At 50.3% G+C, this 16,063-nt stretch overlaps 3 protein-coding genes across 8 annotated transcripts; 2 read left to right on the top strand and 1 right to left on the bottom strand.

Moving 5' to 3' along the window:
- The first annotated feature begins 364 nt into the window (after positions 1–364).
- LOC112890105 lies at positions 365–10,368 on the top strand. Of its 6 annotated transcripts, none has more exons than XR_003228255.1 (8): positions 365–643; positions 3,239–3,379; positions 3,526–3,607; positions 3,717–3,739; positions 4,173–4,234; positions 5,284–5,992; positions 6,240–9,361; positions 9,988–10,368. XR_003228255.1 is itself a non-coding variant. In XM_025956966.1 (8 exons), exons 7-8 carry the CDS (start codon positions 8,814–8,816, stop codon positions 9,989–9,991), a joined length of 552 nt encoding a protein of 183 aa, XP_025812751.1. In that variant the 5' UTR covers positions 365–643; positions 3,239–3,379; positions 3,526–3,607; positions 3,717–3,739; positions 4,173–4,234; positions 5,903–5,988; positions 6,240–8,813; the 3' UTR covers positions 9,992–10,368. The 6 variants fall into 6 exon arrangements, 5 of the variants coding, with proteins under 5 accessions (XP_025812751.1, XP_025812749.1, XP_025812747.1 ...); XM_025956966.1 differs by having other exon boundaries at positions 5,903–5,988; XM_025956964.1 differs by having other exon boundaries at positions 5,903–5,992.
- LOC112890104 lies at positions 904–3,108 on the top strand. Its single transcript, XM_025956960.1, has 2 exons — positions 904–2,256; positions 2,788–3,108. Exons 1-2 carry the CDS (start codon positions 1,694–1,696, stop codon positions 2,789–2,791), a joined length of 567 nt encoding a protein of 188 aa, XP_025812745.1. The 5' UTR covers positions 904–1,693; the 3' UTR covers positions 2,792–3,108.
- A 1,796-nt stretch (positions 10,369–12,164) lies between the features above and the next one.
- Positions 12,165–14,936, bottom strand: LOC112890102 (serine/threonine-protein kinase RIPK-like). Its single transcript, XM_025956957.1, has 4 exons — positions 14,178–14,936; positions 13,901–14,036; positions 13,671–13,807; positions 12,165–13,063 (listed from the first exon to the last, which is right to left on the bottom strand). The coding sequence occupies exons 1-4, from the start codon at positions 14,565–14,567 to the stop codon at positions 12,416–12,418; spliced, it is 1,311 nt and encodes a 436-aa protein (XP_025812742.1). The 5' UTR covers positions 14,568–14,936; the 3' UTR covers positions 12,165–12,415.
- Positions 14,937–16,063: the final 1,127 nt, after the last annotated feature.

The raw sequence follows: 16,063 nt of genomic DNA, 5'->3' as shown, positions 1-16,063 counted from the left end.
GCAATAACTAAGTACACCGAGGTGTGATAGGTTGTCCGTTCTTGGAACAAACTTACGGTATTTTTCATTCGAAATAATGGAAATGAGGTTAAGCCTCGCTTTGGAAAAACAATTAATTACATTTACACCGAGGTCGTCATGATACTGTGTATGCGTGCATAAGCAGTAAGGGGCTGTCTTCGAAAAAGGTTGGAAATTTTGGACACGGGATAGATCCACAAAAATGGAGGAAAAAAAATCTTGCATCTCAACTCTCGGCCAAGCTGAATAGGGAGAAAATGTAGGATTATTGTAAGGTGGTTCTTCCCTCTGACAGGTGGAGGCGTTGTACTGAACCACAGTGATGTCTGGCGCAGAGTGATGGCGTGCCCCCTTGTTATTTTCAGACGCCGAGAGAAGGGGGCGAGACTTGCCGCTTGCGAGTCAACGGGCTCCCCTCAGATGGACAGGGAGCAGCGCTTCCACATCCAGAGTAGAGTTAGCTACTGGCTAGCCAGCCCCTCCAGCTCCTCCGGCCGCCGCCGTGCTCGGCGACCTGCTGCTGCTAGCTGTCGCCGCTGGAGACGGGCTAGCCGATCGGACACCATGAAGGCCTCGGCTGAACCGAGCTGAGCTGCGCCCGCTGTTACCGTGGCACTGGCAGGTTCGCCTTGTCTCCCTATCTTCTTCAGTGGCCGTTCTATCGTTTCGATGTGAGAACTTTTTGCTCGCCTTATTTTCGGATCAATTCTAGCTTACTCCCTAGTTTGTGCCGAGCAACACCTTGCTGGGATAGACCCGCTCACTTGACTGTTCTAGTAAATCTGCAACTCCTTTCAGGGAGCAACCAGGCGGCTCCTCTGAGATGGGTAAGAAACATGACGTTGCTACATATCTGACTGCTCGTCGCCAGAAAAGGTCAAGGATGGAGAATATTCTGAATACGTCGACTTTCCTTCATCCGGACATCCGGTGATAAATAGGCGTTTTGTCTCTCTTAGCATTGTTGCTGCTGTCCTAGACCAAAAGGAGGTCATGGGATTATCCACCTGATTGGGGGATTAGACTTTCAGACTGCCGACAGTTTTGGCACTAGGCAGAGCAAAGAAGCATGCTATGATGTGTGGATTTGGGACTAGAGGGCTTTGGGCCCGGCCCATTGGGCGATTGTGCAGGCTAGCCGCCGCTGCCACTGGTGAGGCCCAGGATAGGCCCAGAATCCCAGATGCATACCATTTTCAATTGCGCGTACCATTTTCATCTTAGTTGCTGAATGTGGACGCTTTATCCAGAATGAGGTAATCACTCTGAAATGACTACACCCACCTAAGCCATTAGACACTCATCGATCATAAGCTCACTCCTAGTAGAAAATTCTGGCTCATTAGAAAAAGGAGAAGGGAAGAAAAGACACATCTTGCTGCCTCTTACCATATTCAATTGTGGGTAGACTGACGAGCCCAGGTCGCGGCATACGCGCACGCTACCAAAATTCACGCCGCCCGCCGGCCTTCGATTCTTGCTCACCAAACAACCTCCGCTCGCCACTCCCCTCGCCGGCCACACGCCATTGGCATCCCCTCCAGCCTCCCAGTCTCCTACCGCCGGAGTTCTTATAAACCTTAAAGCACTGTCGCTGTTCTTGCCGGGTCCTCGAAGGCGCGCCAGGCCTCCAGATCCTCGTCCTCTCCGGCCGGCCAAGCACCACCGTACAATGGGGAACACGATCTCCTCCGCCGCCGCTCCCGCCCTGTGCGCCGCCTTCACCGCCCTCGAGCTCGTCAACCTCCTGGACCCGCATAGGACTGGCGCGGGCACTAGGGCAGCCGATCGAGCCCCGGCGCTCCGCGTCGCGGTCCGGGCCTTCCTGCCGTTGGCTGCGGCGGGGGGCTTCTTCACCTGTGTCGCGCTTATATACCGCCACCTTCATCACGCGCTCGCCGCGGCCGCTGCGGGCGCCGGCAACCCGCGCCTGCCGGAGCTCGTGACCTTCACCCTGTGTGCGTCGGCTGGGTTCCTCCAGTTCCTTTTGTTCGTCCTGCAGGCTCCAGGTGGCGTGGATGACGGCGCGGCACGCGAGCTCGGTCTGGCTGCGCTCCGTGGTCTGCCCCCTGCGGCCACAGCGACCTTCTTTCTGGGCATCCTGCTCATAATCGTGGGGCACATCCGCGCCGGCGGCGAGGGTGGCGGTGGCGCCGTCGCCGGAGTCCTCGTCAAGATGGCCGTCGGAGCGGCGGCGGGACTCGTCTGCCTGATGGCATTGGCCGTCTGCTTCGTGTAAGTTCCCCCAACACCCCCAACATCGTGACCATCCTCTCCGTGCCCCGCCCTCGATGTGCGCGCCCTTCCATCTGCCCCCGAGCTGCCGTCGTCCGTCGCCGCGGCTTACAGCAGCATCCTGTGGCCGCCTCGCTGTGCCGTGCCTCCTCCCCGGCTCCCGCTCGCCCATCACCCCTCTGGCCTCTGGGGCAGTGGGGCTGACTAGGAATTCCTTGCCCCGGAGGCCCTGCGTCCATGCCATTGATCTTGTTGTTGCCTTGTTCTTGATGCGGTGGAGCTTGCGATTGCGAGGAGTCAATTATCTGGAAACGCGCAAGAGAACAGGCCGCTTGCTGCCGTTGATTCGCCGCCGCATGCTGCTCCGGTGCTTCTTCTAATCAATCTTTTCGTTTCTCCTAGAACTGTCACGATCGAGCTCGCGCGATTACTGATAGATGGTTGGTGATTAACCAATCCACTAGCCTTCTTAATACGCCGTTATTACGCTAGACAATCGTCACTGAATTGTTTCCCTTTTGCAATGCTCAGTTAAAGTGGCCCTGACGCCAAAATGTGGGTTTTGTGTGCTGCGAATAAGCTGCTGCAAGAAGAGGTGCTGGCTGGCTACCATCATCAAAGTTCATCATTGGGATAACGTGACATTGCCCGATTTTATTTGTAATAATAATTGGATGAAATTGACTATGGCTGTGCTGGTTACCTTGAACTTGTGTGGATCATTTCTGATACCTTGAACTTGTGTGACTGTTATGGTTGAACAACTTTTCTATAAGCTTCTGCCACCATTTGATAAACAGTCCAATATGGGACTGTGTGGTGGGTTAATAATATGATGCAAAATCTTCTGTCTGGTGCATGTACGTGATCATTGCTGATTTTACTAATCAGAGGCGCATGTATTGGTGCTCTGGTATATTCAAATATCAAAATTGGTTGGCTTTTTTGCATGCTGGAAGGATCCATTACTTTCAATTTACAGGTTCAGACTTGGAGCATCCAGCAGAAATTTGAAGAGTATCATGAGAAAAGGGTCAAACTTATGAAGGTTATGGCTCTCTTGTTAATAGAACGGGCAGCTCTTCTGCCGGTTCCGTTTCAAAAAAATAAAATAAAAATAAAGGTTATGGCTCTTTACTTTTGCAAGCTTCAGTTTTATTTCTGCTGTTTTCTCAGTTGGCTCTGCATTTTAGGGGCTTACTGGAGTTCTTCTAGCTCTAATTTATTGAATATCTATTGTAATTGTCTCTCTTTTGTTTCTTTGTGCAGGGTCAGGTAGCAATTGAGCCCTAAGCATATTCCTTCATCTTAATCTTGATCATATCAGAGCCCAGAAATCAGACATGATGCTGTAAGTTTTGCCTTTTAAACTTCAGCAACTTTTCAGACTTACGCATCATTTCTGACTTCTTAAGGTATCTTGGTCCTTGCCATGTTTGATCATTTGGATGTCTTTCCAGACATCTTAAGGAGTTAACCTGAGGTGCGCCAAATTCATGCTTGTTATAAACCTTGTGTAGCTCTAATGCAATCCGGTTATGTCTATAGTTCCTGTGGATCATGCTATTCTGTGAGATTAGTGATACCCATGCAATTGCAGATTTCTATATAGTATCCTCTCTTTATTTTCTTAATGACCTTAATGGTATACTCAATAATGTCTTTATCTAGATAAAGTTGTTGGGTTTAATGGTATACTCAATAATGTCTTTATCTAAATAAAGTTGTTGGGTTCCTACTAGTTTTTGTTTCCTTTTTTATATTTTTGTAACACTTTATTTAGTTAATGTTCAATCCAAGGGAAATACAAATCTCATTTCCTCTAAAAAGTTTTTTTTAGTGGTTCCTCTAAAAAGTTTTGGTTGCATGATGCAAAAACTATCTGATTATTTATTTTCCATCTTTGACGTGTGCAGGTAGCAGTCAAGGCTTAACCATATTTCTTCAACTCCATTTTGATCATATGCAGCATAATGATGTAAGTTTGCCTCGAAACCTAACCATACACTGTAAGACCATGCTTGGCCACTTAGGCTTCTTTTGGGACTTTTGTAAGGAGGTAGCTGCATCACAATTGTTACATGCATATCTTTGCTTGCTATCCAATCTTTTGTGCAACTATTGCAATAATCTGGTTGTGGCTATTTCCTGTCAAAAATCTAGCTGTAGCTAGTTCTTTGCTACCTTGTGAGATTAGGATATCCTAGGATTGCAGATTTCTATACAATGCTCTCTTTATTTTGTTGATGACCCTATTGAGATTATCTAGATAGAGTTTTTGGTTTCCTATTAGTTTTTTTTCTTTTTGTATACTTTTGTAAGTACAGATCCATGGTTAAAGAAAATCTCCTTTCCTCCAAAAGAAAAGATGTTACTTGCTGAAATTCTCCAATTGTTTAATTTCGTTTTTTCACGCGTCAAGCCTTCAATGAGTCAGCATATTCCTTCAACATAGCCTGGAAATGAGACATGATGTTGACATGTTGTGAGTTTTGCCTCTGAACCCACCATTTAGGTGCATGTTGTGTCATCTTTGCTATGTATATCCGACCTTGTGTACCTCTATGCCTCTATTGCAATCAATCTGATTGTGGCTAGTTATTCATCATTATATATTTATACCATTTTGTTCATCTAGAAAAAAATGTTATTTTGTTAGGATATGCACACTCTGCCTCTGGACCATGAGTTCATTCGAACTGCTTATTACATTTCTATCAATTGATCCTGGGATGGTGTATAAGTTCATCAACCATGTTTGTCATGATTTGTCAAATGCACATTTATGCATAGCTATATGGCACTGCACAACAGTCGCTGGTCCTATGAGGTTTTGGGTAGCTATTATGTGGCGCCGAGTTTCCATTCATAAAGAAACCCTTGAGACAGAGTAGTGAAGCACTCCAAATACAGTGTGTCATGAGCTCGAGGCAATAATACTCCAAACTGGACCAAATGCACTTCAGTTTGAGGTTCTTACGTACGTGATCTGCCTGAATTTTGTGAAATGCTGCAAACTTATGATAGGTTGCTGTCTTTGATGTGTTGATGAGGACAAAGATGGCTTTTGAAATCAGAGGATAGTCTACTGAAATAGATACATGCCATCGCCATGGCACCAAATGTACTTCTGGTATTGTTAAAAGTTTTGAGATCCTCCAACTTTAGACTCCTGATTTTGTCTTTTAAGGTCAACTTTAGGCTCAGACTTGGAAAGTTGGTTTGGGATTTTGGGGGTTTGTTTGAGTCATCTATTTGTAGTTTGTTGGTTCCTATCATATTTGTTCTTTTCACTTTTTTGTAATGTACTTCTGTAAGACATTTTTCTTGGCTTCTGTTGAAGCTGTGGGGTTTAGTCGCACCTTCTTTGCTCTAAAAATATCTGAATGAGTGTTGATAATTTGTTCGATCATATACTTTTGCTTCTACAGTATGTACAGCAGTACAGGTAGCGATCAAATGCCTCACCATATTCCTCCAGTTCCATACAATTGATCATATCATAGACCATAAATAGGAATGATGCTGTAAATTTTGCCTTTTAAACCTATTTAGAGTAAGACCATCTATCATTAATCGCTATGGCATCTTTCAATACTTGTTAATGAGTTATGTTTCTTTACACTTTTTAAGAACTTAATTTCAGGTGTGACAAACTGTGACAATATGTAGCTGTGAACCAACATGCTATAGCTATTCACATCTGGTTTAATGATTGCTATCCAATCTTATGTAGGTACTACATCACAATCTCATTTGAGGCTAGTTTCTTGTATATTATACTACTTTGTGATATCAGTTGATTTTCATGGCATTGCACTTGCTGTGCTATTAGTTAACACCCCCCCCCCCCTCTATACTTTTTCTAGGATTTTACCTTGTGTTCAATCTAGGATTAATACTAATCCCAATTCCTATACAAATATTGTGGTTTGTATGCCAAAAGTTTATAATTAATTATTTTTCATTTTTGTCATCTGCAGGGAGAAATCAATGTTAAGCATATCCTTCAACTCCATGTTGATCATATCACAACCTGCAAATAAGACAAGACCCTGTAAGTTTTGCCTCTAACCTTACTACTGCAATAAGAGTATAAGACCATGCATGATTGAGCACTCAAGCTTCTTTGGAGACTTGTAAGGAGTTAGTCACATCTGGTGTCATCTTGGCTTGCTATTGCAATCTGACTGTGGCAATGATGCCTTGTTGATTGTGTCCCCACGCAAGTAGGTTTAATTACTTACATTGTGATCATTGATCCTGGGATGGTCCTGAAGAAACCGTTTGAGAAAAAAGAGAGGACACATAGTAGTGGAGAGGATTTCGCCGCTCCAGTTTCTGTGTGTTATGGACTCGAGGCCTCGATGGGTTGACGAGGACAAAAGCCTTTTGTTTTGCTTTGATTTGAAATCAGGAGCATGTTCTACAGAGACACATATGAAGAAGCCACGGCAGCAAAAGTTCTCTCGTGTTGTTAAAAAGTTCTGATGCCATCCCACTTTAGACTGGGTACATCTTTTCCAAGGCCAACTTTAGACTCGGACTTGCAAAGTTGAGAGTGACTTCAAGGGAGGAGAAACCAAAAAAAAAAAAAACGCACACACACTTAGTAGAATTTAGTGCGGATCCGCTGAAGGAGGTGATTAGTTTTACTTTCAGTACGTGCTCTGTACCTCGATCATTTTTCTCTGGTCCTGCTTCTAGAATTCCCGTTGCTCGCCGTTCATTTGGTACATGGAAATCATCTACTCCAAGTGACCTAGCACCACCCAAGTCGCTCTAATTTGGTCGGCGGCTGCCATCGGCCATCTATGCCAGGTGCCAAGCCAGGCCTGTCGACACGTTTGACCGTGGTGACGGTGGCAGGGGTTTCATTCGATTTGCTTGTTCGGCCGTAGCAGTGGGATTCTAGACGGCCCGGCGGATAAGAAGAGGCGGCGTGCGCTCCCCGAACGCTGTCGTAGATGTGCTCCTGATTTTCAACCATCTCCAATTGACTGGGTCATACCCGTCGCGGGCCCGAGCAAGAAACTAAAGACACTGCCGTCACATGGACGGTGGATCCTTTTACGGATATTATTAACTAGAATCCAAAATTTTTGGACTAGATCCCTGTGGCCGTATGCGCCATTCGATTTCTTTGTGCGCTCGTGCTGGTGGCGGCGCTTGGCACAGCATGTGTTGTTGCTGCGGTGCTCCCCCTCCACTCGCCTTGCCGGAGACGACGACTCCCACCAAGTCCCAGGTCCCGTGGCGTGAGCGCCGAGCGCGCCTGCCCTGGTATCCTTTCCTTTGCTCCATCACTCTCAGGGTGTGTTCGTTTCCCATTATAGGCCTCTAAAAATTTTAGAGGGCTCGGTCCCTCTAAAGAATCGCAGTCTTATTAGAGGCTGGATTAGAGGGCTGTTCGGTACCGAACGTCTAAAGTTTAGATGTTTTGGGTTTTAGAGGGGTGAAACGAACACACCCTCAGTCCCGTTGCTCGCGTTGATCTCCATCCTCTGTTCTTGTGGCATTGATTGGTCTCGTACAAGCCTGACTGGGAATCTCTCGCATCGGTGCTGCCGACCTGGCTGGCTTGGGTGAGGAAAACTGGGAAAGACAGAGTGCTAGCTAGTACCCTGAGTTCTCCACGTGCGCTGCTGCTTTCTCTGAAAAGGGAGCGAACAAGGACGGCATGTATACAGTACTCCGCTTCCAGTACAATTTTGCACTACACCATATACCAAGTGAACGGAGATTAGCGTCTGGTAGTCTGTGCGTACAAAAGCAGTAGAATTGTGTCCACAAGGGCTAGGTCATCACTCATCACTCATCAATGTGGTCGTCGCTGGCGCTTGACTCAGCTAGTACAAAGACCCTCCAAAAAAAGGGGGGGAAATCCTGCATGCTATTGAACATTGACTGGAGAATCCATCGCTCAAGTACGTCACTTTCTGAAACCTTACCTTATTTTTGCAAAACTTGATCCAACCACGGCCAGTAAATTAAATTGAATATGGCGCGAGGAGCTACGATTTGGTCGTTCTGAAACGTTTCATGACAAGCAAAATCGGATGTTTCTCTTTTGTTTGTGCTAGTAGTGATTTGTCCTAACAGAGCTGAAAACAAGCATTTTTTGGATAAAAAGACAATGATAAATGGAGATTTTCCTTCTTAAAAAATACTACGTGGCACTGCACTATAGAGCAATTGAAGATATCCTAATGGAAGGCTCGAGCATCTGCCGTGCACAATTCTCAGAAGGTGACGTTTTCGGTTTGTTTGAGCTACGCAAACATACATGTGAGTACTGTAAAGTAATGAGATGCTGTGGTAAGACGGTAATAGTATGATTGAAAGATGACATTTTCACTCGTGCTTCCCCTGGCTCCCACATTGTTGCTCTGCGGACTAATCTCTCACTGATTGGACCTTAGCTTTAAGAGAAGAATAAAGTACTCGCATAAAGTATCAGTCTGCAGGATTTGCAGCACGCTTAGGCCCGGCCGGTGGACATCAATCATCCGTACGGGTACGGGGAAAGAGAAGCCTTGCCACGGTCACACACCCCGATGGCGGCGAGACCTCTCAGGGTCGCCGCCGTCGCGCTGTGCGCGTCGACCATCGCCGTCCACCTTTCATCCGTCCTCGACCCGTCGGCTACGACCGCCGCGACACCCGTGGAGGCTTCCCCGCCGCTCGACGGCGCCGTGCTGCAGGTCCTGCTGCCGTTCATCGTGATGGAGGCCCTCTTCGCCGCCGGACCATTCGTCTACCGCCACGCGCTCCACGGCGCGGGCGCCGGCAACAGGCGCCTCACGGAGCTCGTCGCCTTCATCTTGTGCGTGGTGGTTGGCTTCCTCGAGTTCTTCCTGTTCGTGCAGCCTGCAGGTGGCGCAGTGGATGGCGGCGCGCAGGCTCGCGCGCTCGGGCTGGCAGCTCTCCGCGCGCTGCCTGCTTCTGCGACGGCGACCTTCTTCTTGGGCGTGGCGCTTGTCCACGCGCACGTCGGCGGCGGCGACGGACCGCTCCCCGAGCCCGCCGTGCGATTTCTCACCGAGATGACGCTCGAAGCAGCAGCGGCACTGATCGGAATCATGGCTATGGTCATCTACACCCTGTAAGACACCACTCCTCTTCCTGCCTCGCCTGTGCTCCTTCACAGCCGTCTCATCCCGCCGCTCCGGGTAGCAGCCGGCGCCGCGGCTGCAGTTCGCACGCCCAGCCTCCCGAACCATCACCGACAGGCCGGTTGCGCCCTTGCCGTCCTGCTGCGCCGCCACCTCCCGCTCGTCCACCCACTCTCCGCCGCCACCCCCAGCCGCTGACAGCGCGCGCCCTCAGCTCCAGCTCGCCGCTCCTCCCGCCCTGCTACCTCGGGATGAGGAGACCCGAGACCCCACGTGGCCACGTCCCCACCATTGACCATCCTGAAGAGTGAAGACCTGAACCCGCACCTCTATTGACCCGGCGAACGCCGCCATAGATGGAGCCGACAAGCTTTACTCGCCGTCTTTGCCGCGGGGGGGCGGGGGCTAAATGACCGCATGGCGCATGCTGCTTCCTTGAGTCTAACTTTTTCGCTTCTCTTGTGATTCGTTAGCGAGATTACTAGACCAATCACAAAACTTTATGACACAACGTTAGCTTATGCAAATGTTTTGATAGTTGATCTGTTTCCTTTTGCAAATTTTAGCCAATCTCTCTGCAGACAGATGATAAAATTTGTGCATTCTTGTTCTGCAGATGATAAAAGGTAGAAGCAAGATGGAACAGGTCACGTGGGGCTACTTGGCTATGACAGTCCAAGATCATTATCATGTACCGAGGAATGGGTTTTTCGTGTACTTGTGAAATGAATTTTGTGCTGCTGAGTTGCTTCTGAGTTCTGATTATCGGATTATTCGAGTCAAGAACTACACTCGAGCTTTACATGGTTATTTTGATCAAAACTTGTTTCTAGATGATATGCCACCATTTGATGGAGGTAATATGCATGATTCAATCTTTGTCTGGTGCCGGCACCTGACTGTAGCTGGTTTCCCCTAACTTCTGGTGCTTGTACCGATGCTCTGGTGCATAATGTGCGAAATGAAGTAGCTTTTGCCCTGTTGGGCAGTGGAACTATTTCTTTCCATTTACATGTTGAGATCAACAGCTTGCAGGTTATGGCTCACCTACATTTGTAGGCTTCGTAACTTCATTGTTTTTGGTGTTTCAGTTGGCCCTCGTTTTGAAGGGCCTAATAGAGACATCTTAGTTCTAGCTTGTTGGGTCTAATATAACTGTACCATAACTGTGCACGCACTGAGACTCGCCTCCTCCTTCCAGCGCTTGACTTGAGGCTGGAAGCCTGCTAAACCATCATATGTCGCACCAGCCCCGCCATCGTTCCAAACGGCCAGCAAGCCGCCAACATGGTCCCGTCATCCCGTGGTGTCCTTTGTTCGTGCTCTGTCGTGCTTGTGCGGTTACGTCCGGTTGTCCAGTGCAGGTAGCAACCCGTGGCAGTTCCCCCTCTGCGCCAGCGCTACGTGGGCTGTGGACTGTCAGCCTGTCACCTGTGGAGCCCTGCGCCGGCACGCAGCTCTCCCGGCGCAGCGCGATCCCTTACCGCAGTGGCGCAGCCGGGTCCGCACGGTGGGTGCCGCAAGCCCTCACCAGTCAACAATGCGGTTTGCTCGGGTTCACAGGTCATTCGGTGAGCACGTACGCCCAACGGCACAAGGGCCACCGGAATCCGGATCGGCGGAGGCTCCTGCGTGGAAGAAGGAACTGGGGCAAGTTGCGGCCGGTTCTTGTCATTGCGTCGCACGGCATCTGGAGTTCAAGAGCGGGCCTACACGTATCGTCACCTGATCCTTGGCCCGATCTCAGCGGCCGCCGAGAACCCGAGATACTGGCAGCTGCATCGCCATCGACCGAGTGTCGCTCAGACCCCCGGTACTGGTACCAGTGCTGCTGAATTGAAAAGTAGAGCGCCGGAACAGCCACTTCCTGTCAAGGGAAAAACAACTGTTCCCTTCTCTTGCGAGTAAAAAAAAAAAAGTACAGTCCCTGCCGCCTCCCTGGAGGCGTTGGCAGGACGAGCGAACCGAGTCAAGGACACGAAGATACTCGGTACCCACAGAGGCGCGCATCAGAGTTTCACCGTGTCATCGGCGACACCGAAGGGCACACGTGTCGGTTGACTTGCGCTCCATCCATGTCGCGGCTTGCTTTCGGATTCAAGATACTAGCAAGTGTAGTTTTTCTTCTTATTTTTTTTGGGAGCAACTCTAGCTGGTATACCTAGCTCTCCCCTTCTGGGAAGCTTTTGGCTGTCGCCAAAAAGAGAGGGGAAAAAAAAAAGACGCACACGACGAGAACAGAGAAAGCCAAGGCGTCATGGGCCACAGCGGGCGTGGCGGCAAACGCCTATGCAAGCATGCCGCCGCCGAGCGGAGGCCCATGACAGCCCAGATGCATTTGCTGGTCCGTTACGTTGCCCGCAGCCCGCGGACTGCGGTTTGGCGATCAAGTCCAACTCTCCAGGCACTGAAAACTCACGTAAGTTCATAAAAAAAAACTCACGTAAGGATTTCCCAAAAGAAGAAGAGAAAAGAAAACTCACGTAAGGAGAAACAAAAGATGGGCTTTACATTGGGGTTACTGCTTCCCATCGCGTTGTGGTCTCGAAGTTTCGTCTGGACATAGACGAAATCAAACCTTTTGTTGCATTTCTCTGGTGGTTGCAGTTCGCTTGCTTCTGGTACGCCGTTTGCAATGGCGTTCAAACTTTTCGTCTCAGTGCCCTCGTGCTCTTTCACATGTTTTCTTGTAGAACGGCATTTCTGGGTCAAAGCGGAAGTCTTTCTGTTTCCTTACCTACCTGCCTCCAATCATGAGTTCAACGCATTCGTAGACCAAAAATTCAGAGGAAATGATGTTAAAACTGAGCATCTTTCGCAACAGTGTTGCCTCAAAATTCCAGTATACAAATACATCAATTCGAGGTATTCTCGGCAGTATACTAACACAACGAAAAAACGAAAGAAAATGTCTCCCCTCTAAATTCTTGGGAGCAAGAATAACATCACCAAGAAACCCAAAAACAAAAGAATCCATGGACACGTTATCAGCTATGTACACTTGCAGATTGCGACCCCTTCGCCGCTTTGCTCGATGTCCTCGATCATGCTCTGCTCAGGGTCGGCGGGCTCTCCGGTCTCTTCACCGCGCTCGCGTAGCGCAGCGGGCTCTCCGCGTGCACGGCCGACATGACGTGCCTCTTTCCCTGCCGGCCGCCGGCCTCCGCCTCCTCGTCGCCCGCGGCGGCGGCCGGCGGCGGGGCCGGGGCCGCCTCGGCGCCACCGACCGTGTACACGAAGGGCCCCATGGGCACGTCGTCCTCGAGCGCGAGCAGCGGCTCGAGCGCGGCCACGACGTCGCGCATGGAGGGCCGCGCCTTGGGCACGCTCTGCAGGCACTGGTGCGCCACCCGGGCCGCCTTCTCCGCGGCGCGCGCCGAGTACTGCATCTCCAGGCCCGGGTCCATGAACCGGTGCAGCCTGTCGGCGCGGCGGAGGTAGGGGCGCGCCCAGTCCACGAGGTTCTGCTCGCGCCCGCGGCGGCGCTTGTCCACGGAGCGCCGCCCCGTGAGCAGCTCCAGGAGCACAACGCCGAAGCTGTACACGTCGCTCTTCGCCGTCAGGTGGCCCGTCAGGATGTACTCCGGCGCCGCGTACCCGTGGGTGCCCATCACGCGCGTCGTCACGTGCGTCGCGTCCCCCTTGGGGCCCTCCTTGGCCAGCCCGAAATCAGAAAGCTTCGCGGTGTAGTCCTGGAATTCACCATGACAAAACTTCATGTCAGAATTTAGTCTAGCAACATTTGTGTTCTTCTACATGTCAGAATCAGCAACAGCTTCATCCTTGTTGTGTTGTGCATCACAATAGTGGTTGGGATGCACAGGTCACAGTTTGTTACACTTTGCAACTGCTACAAAGCATTAGGTTTACTTTCAAAAAAACAAAGGATTAGGTTCCAAACTAACCAAATTATTATAGCTACTCAAATTATATTATCCCTAACGGCCGGCACCTAGTATAAAAGACACAGGTTTTTTGCCACTAATTTGTCGGTAGTTGCCAAACAAATCAGACTTGAGCACGAGTGTCTTCGTCCCCAGAATTCTCAACGAAGCAAAGCTTTGACACGGAACAGTTGACAACGTGCGTGCAATTAGCGTGGTTGGCGTGTAGGTAACAAACATAAGCAAAGAGGATGCAGTTCCCATGGCAATAAACAATCTGCAACTTGACAGCGACCAAGCACCCAAGCAGGCAATGGAAGATGTCGGCTCGTTGAATTTTACGGCGAATATGCTGCGTGCTAGCTGTTGATGCTGGGAAGAAAGAGAGAGGTCGGAGTTGGTGAAAGAAAGTTACCGAGTCGAGCAGAATATTCGAGGCCTTGAAGTCGCGGTAGATCACCGGACACTCCGCCTCGTGCAGGAAGGCGAGCCCCTTGGCGGCGCCGACGGCGATCTTGAGCCGCGTCGACCATGGCAGCGACGAAAGGAGATCTGCAGCAATACGAACACAGGCTGTTAGCGTCAACCAATCGATCAGAGAAGGCGACAAGAATTTTCAGCATCTGTTCATGAAGCAGTGCTTACTCTTGAAGAGGTGGTTCTCGAGGCTGCCCCTGGGCATGTACTCGTAGACCAGCATCCTGTGGTCGTCCTGGTGGCAGAACCCCACCAGCTTGACCAGATTCGGGTGGCTCAGCATCCCGAGGTACACCACCTCCGCCTGATCACCAAAACCAGATCAGATTCAGAGACAAGATTTCTTTTTCTTTTTAGAAGCAAATTCAGAGGCAAGATTCATCAGCACGCGATGAAAAAATCGACAGGCTAGGACAGGTTCGGTGGTGGATTGGTCGCGACGTACCAGCCACTCGCGGTGCCCCTGGACGCCGTCGCTCTCGAGGTCGAGGTACTTGACGGCAACGTGCTGCGGCTCGAGCCCCGGGCGGAGGCGACCGTCGACGAAGCCCTTGTAGACGGGGCCGAACCCGCCCTCGCCGAGGAAGTTGGTGGTGGAGAAGTTCTTGGTGGCCGCCTTGAGCTCGTCCAGCGTGAAGGCGTGCAGCCTGGTGGTCTCCAGCTTCCGCGACAGGTCCTGCAGCGACAGCGACCGCAGGTTCGCCGTGCTCAGCCGCCGCAGCTTCGGCTTCCCGCCGCCGCCGGGGCGCTTGCCCGCCTCCTCCTGCTGCTGCTCCTCCGGCGCCTCCTCGCCGCCGCACCCGAAGCACCGCAGCAGGCGCTTCCTCAGCCCCATGCTGCCGGTCGATCGATTCACCTCGTCGCTAGCTGCTCCGCGCCCTCGCCGGCCGGCGCTCGCGGATCCGGGGACTGGCTGGTGGTGGCGGTCAGGAACCGGGGCCTTGGTTTGTGGGAGAGAGAGAGAGGGAGTCGCTGGCGGAGCGGCGAGTTTGGAGGACACGGAGGGACGGCGCGGGGGGTATATAAAGGCAGCGGCTTTGCGAGTGCGGCGGCCGGGTGGCTTCGAGGTGGGTGAGGTTGGAGAAGCGTCGACCTTTTGACTCGGAAAGGTTAATCGATAGCTAATTCGGCAGGTGATCGAATTAGCTTGGAGCCGAGTGCTTGGATCATTGGTGATTCCGGCCGGGCCCGGGGCTTTGCTAGTTAGTTAGTGCCGGGCCGGCGAAAGCTCGGTGAAGCATACAGTATACTACAGGACATGGCGTTGGTGGCCGCTGAGGTGTGCCGCCGATGGACGCAGCTGCCTGGCCGGGGGGAGACGGCGACACGCCAACCACTGGGGGAGACGAAATGTGGCCCGGCCGCGGCTCGTTCTTATCGGCAGGGAGAGAGTGGTAGGGCAGTTAGGGTGTAGTGTGATGATGTTTTTCTCTCTTTTTTTTAATGAATGAAAAGTAGTTTTGGGTGATGGGATCGTACGTGCTGGGCGATCTTGAAATTGCGTTCCAACTCCCGAGACGACCAGCCTGTCGTATCTGGCCGTGCGTGCTTGCAGGCCGCGACCGTTTCCTCAATGATTCATGCCGTTATCATGCTGTGTCTGTTTTCTTTGGATGGTTTGGTTGGTTGTACATGTCATGGTGTCGTTTTGTAGGTTAGATGCCCTGGTTAGTTGCATGATTTCATCTCGAAGGAGGAGCAAGGTAAGCAGTCTCGAATATAGAAGCATTTCACGTGCTAAAAAAAATTAATGTAGCTCGAAAGGTATCGAAGCAAACCATCCACCCTCCTTTTTTTTTCTCCCGAAAGCTTTTCCACATTAATTAATGTATTATAAGAAGAAGAGCAAAGATGCACAAAGGTATACACACCACGCATTTATCAAAAGGATTGCCGAGAATTAAGCAGATCATGAACCTTCTTTAGCGTTAACCTCTGAAAATGTTTTTTTTTCTGTTCGCGATTATGTAAAAAAAAATGAACGTGCAGTAGTACTTCTCCATTTGATTGAATTTTCAGAAAAGAAAAATTATCCTACAACCATGCACGGCTACCGTGCCCATACCACCTTTAGTAGATTCTAGACACAAAATCATTGCATGAATTCATCCTCGACCTGTTAAACACGGATCGATTACTACCAGATTTGCAATCGCGTTGAAGGTTCAAAAGCTACTGTGCACCATCCTGGGGCCTATGACGTACGTGTACACGCCGTCTGACCAAACATGAGTTGTTTTCACATGTCCTTTTCAGAATGGGCTCCTCTCTTTTCCCGCTGTTTTGTTAAATTAGAAGGTGGTGGCTAGAGCTTTCCCAAAGTTAGAAAAT

Source organism: Panicum hallii, chromosome 4 (genome assembly GCF_002211085.1).
Source record: "Panicum hallii strain FIL2 chromosome 4, PHallii_v3.1, whole genome shotgun sequence".
NCBI classification, from domain to species: Eukaryota; Viridiplantae; Streptophyta; class Magnoliopsida; order Poales; family Poaceae; genus Panicum; species Panicum hallii.
This window is presented reverse-complemented; position numbering and strand designations above follow the sequence as displayed.

Excerpts from the sequence above, each read along its gene's own strand:
- LOC112890102 (XM_025956957.1), bottom strand. The coding sequence starts at position 14,567 with ATGGGGCTGAGGAAGCGCCTGCTGCGGTGCTTCGGGTGCGGCGGCGAG. Across the intron at positions 14,037-14,177 it reads AGGGGCACCGCGAGTGGCTG|GCGGAGGTGGTGTACCTCGG; the intron begins GTACGTCGCGAC and ends TTTGGTGATCAG. Across the intron at positions 13,064-13,670 it reads CGAATATTCTGCTCGACTCG|GACTACACCGCGAAGCTTTC; the intron begins GTAACTTTCTTT and ends GGTGAATTCCAG.
- LOC112890105 (XM_025956966.1), top strand. The coding sequence starts at position 8,814 with ATGGCGGCGAGACCTCTCAGGGTCGCCGCCGTCGCGCTGTGCGCGTCG.
- LOC112890104 (XM_025956960.1), top strand. The coding sequence starts at position 1,694 with ATGGGGAACACGATCTCCTCCGCCGCCGCTCCCGCCCTGTGCGCCGCC.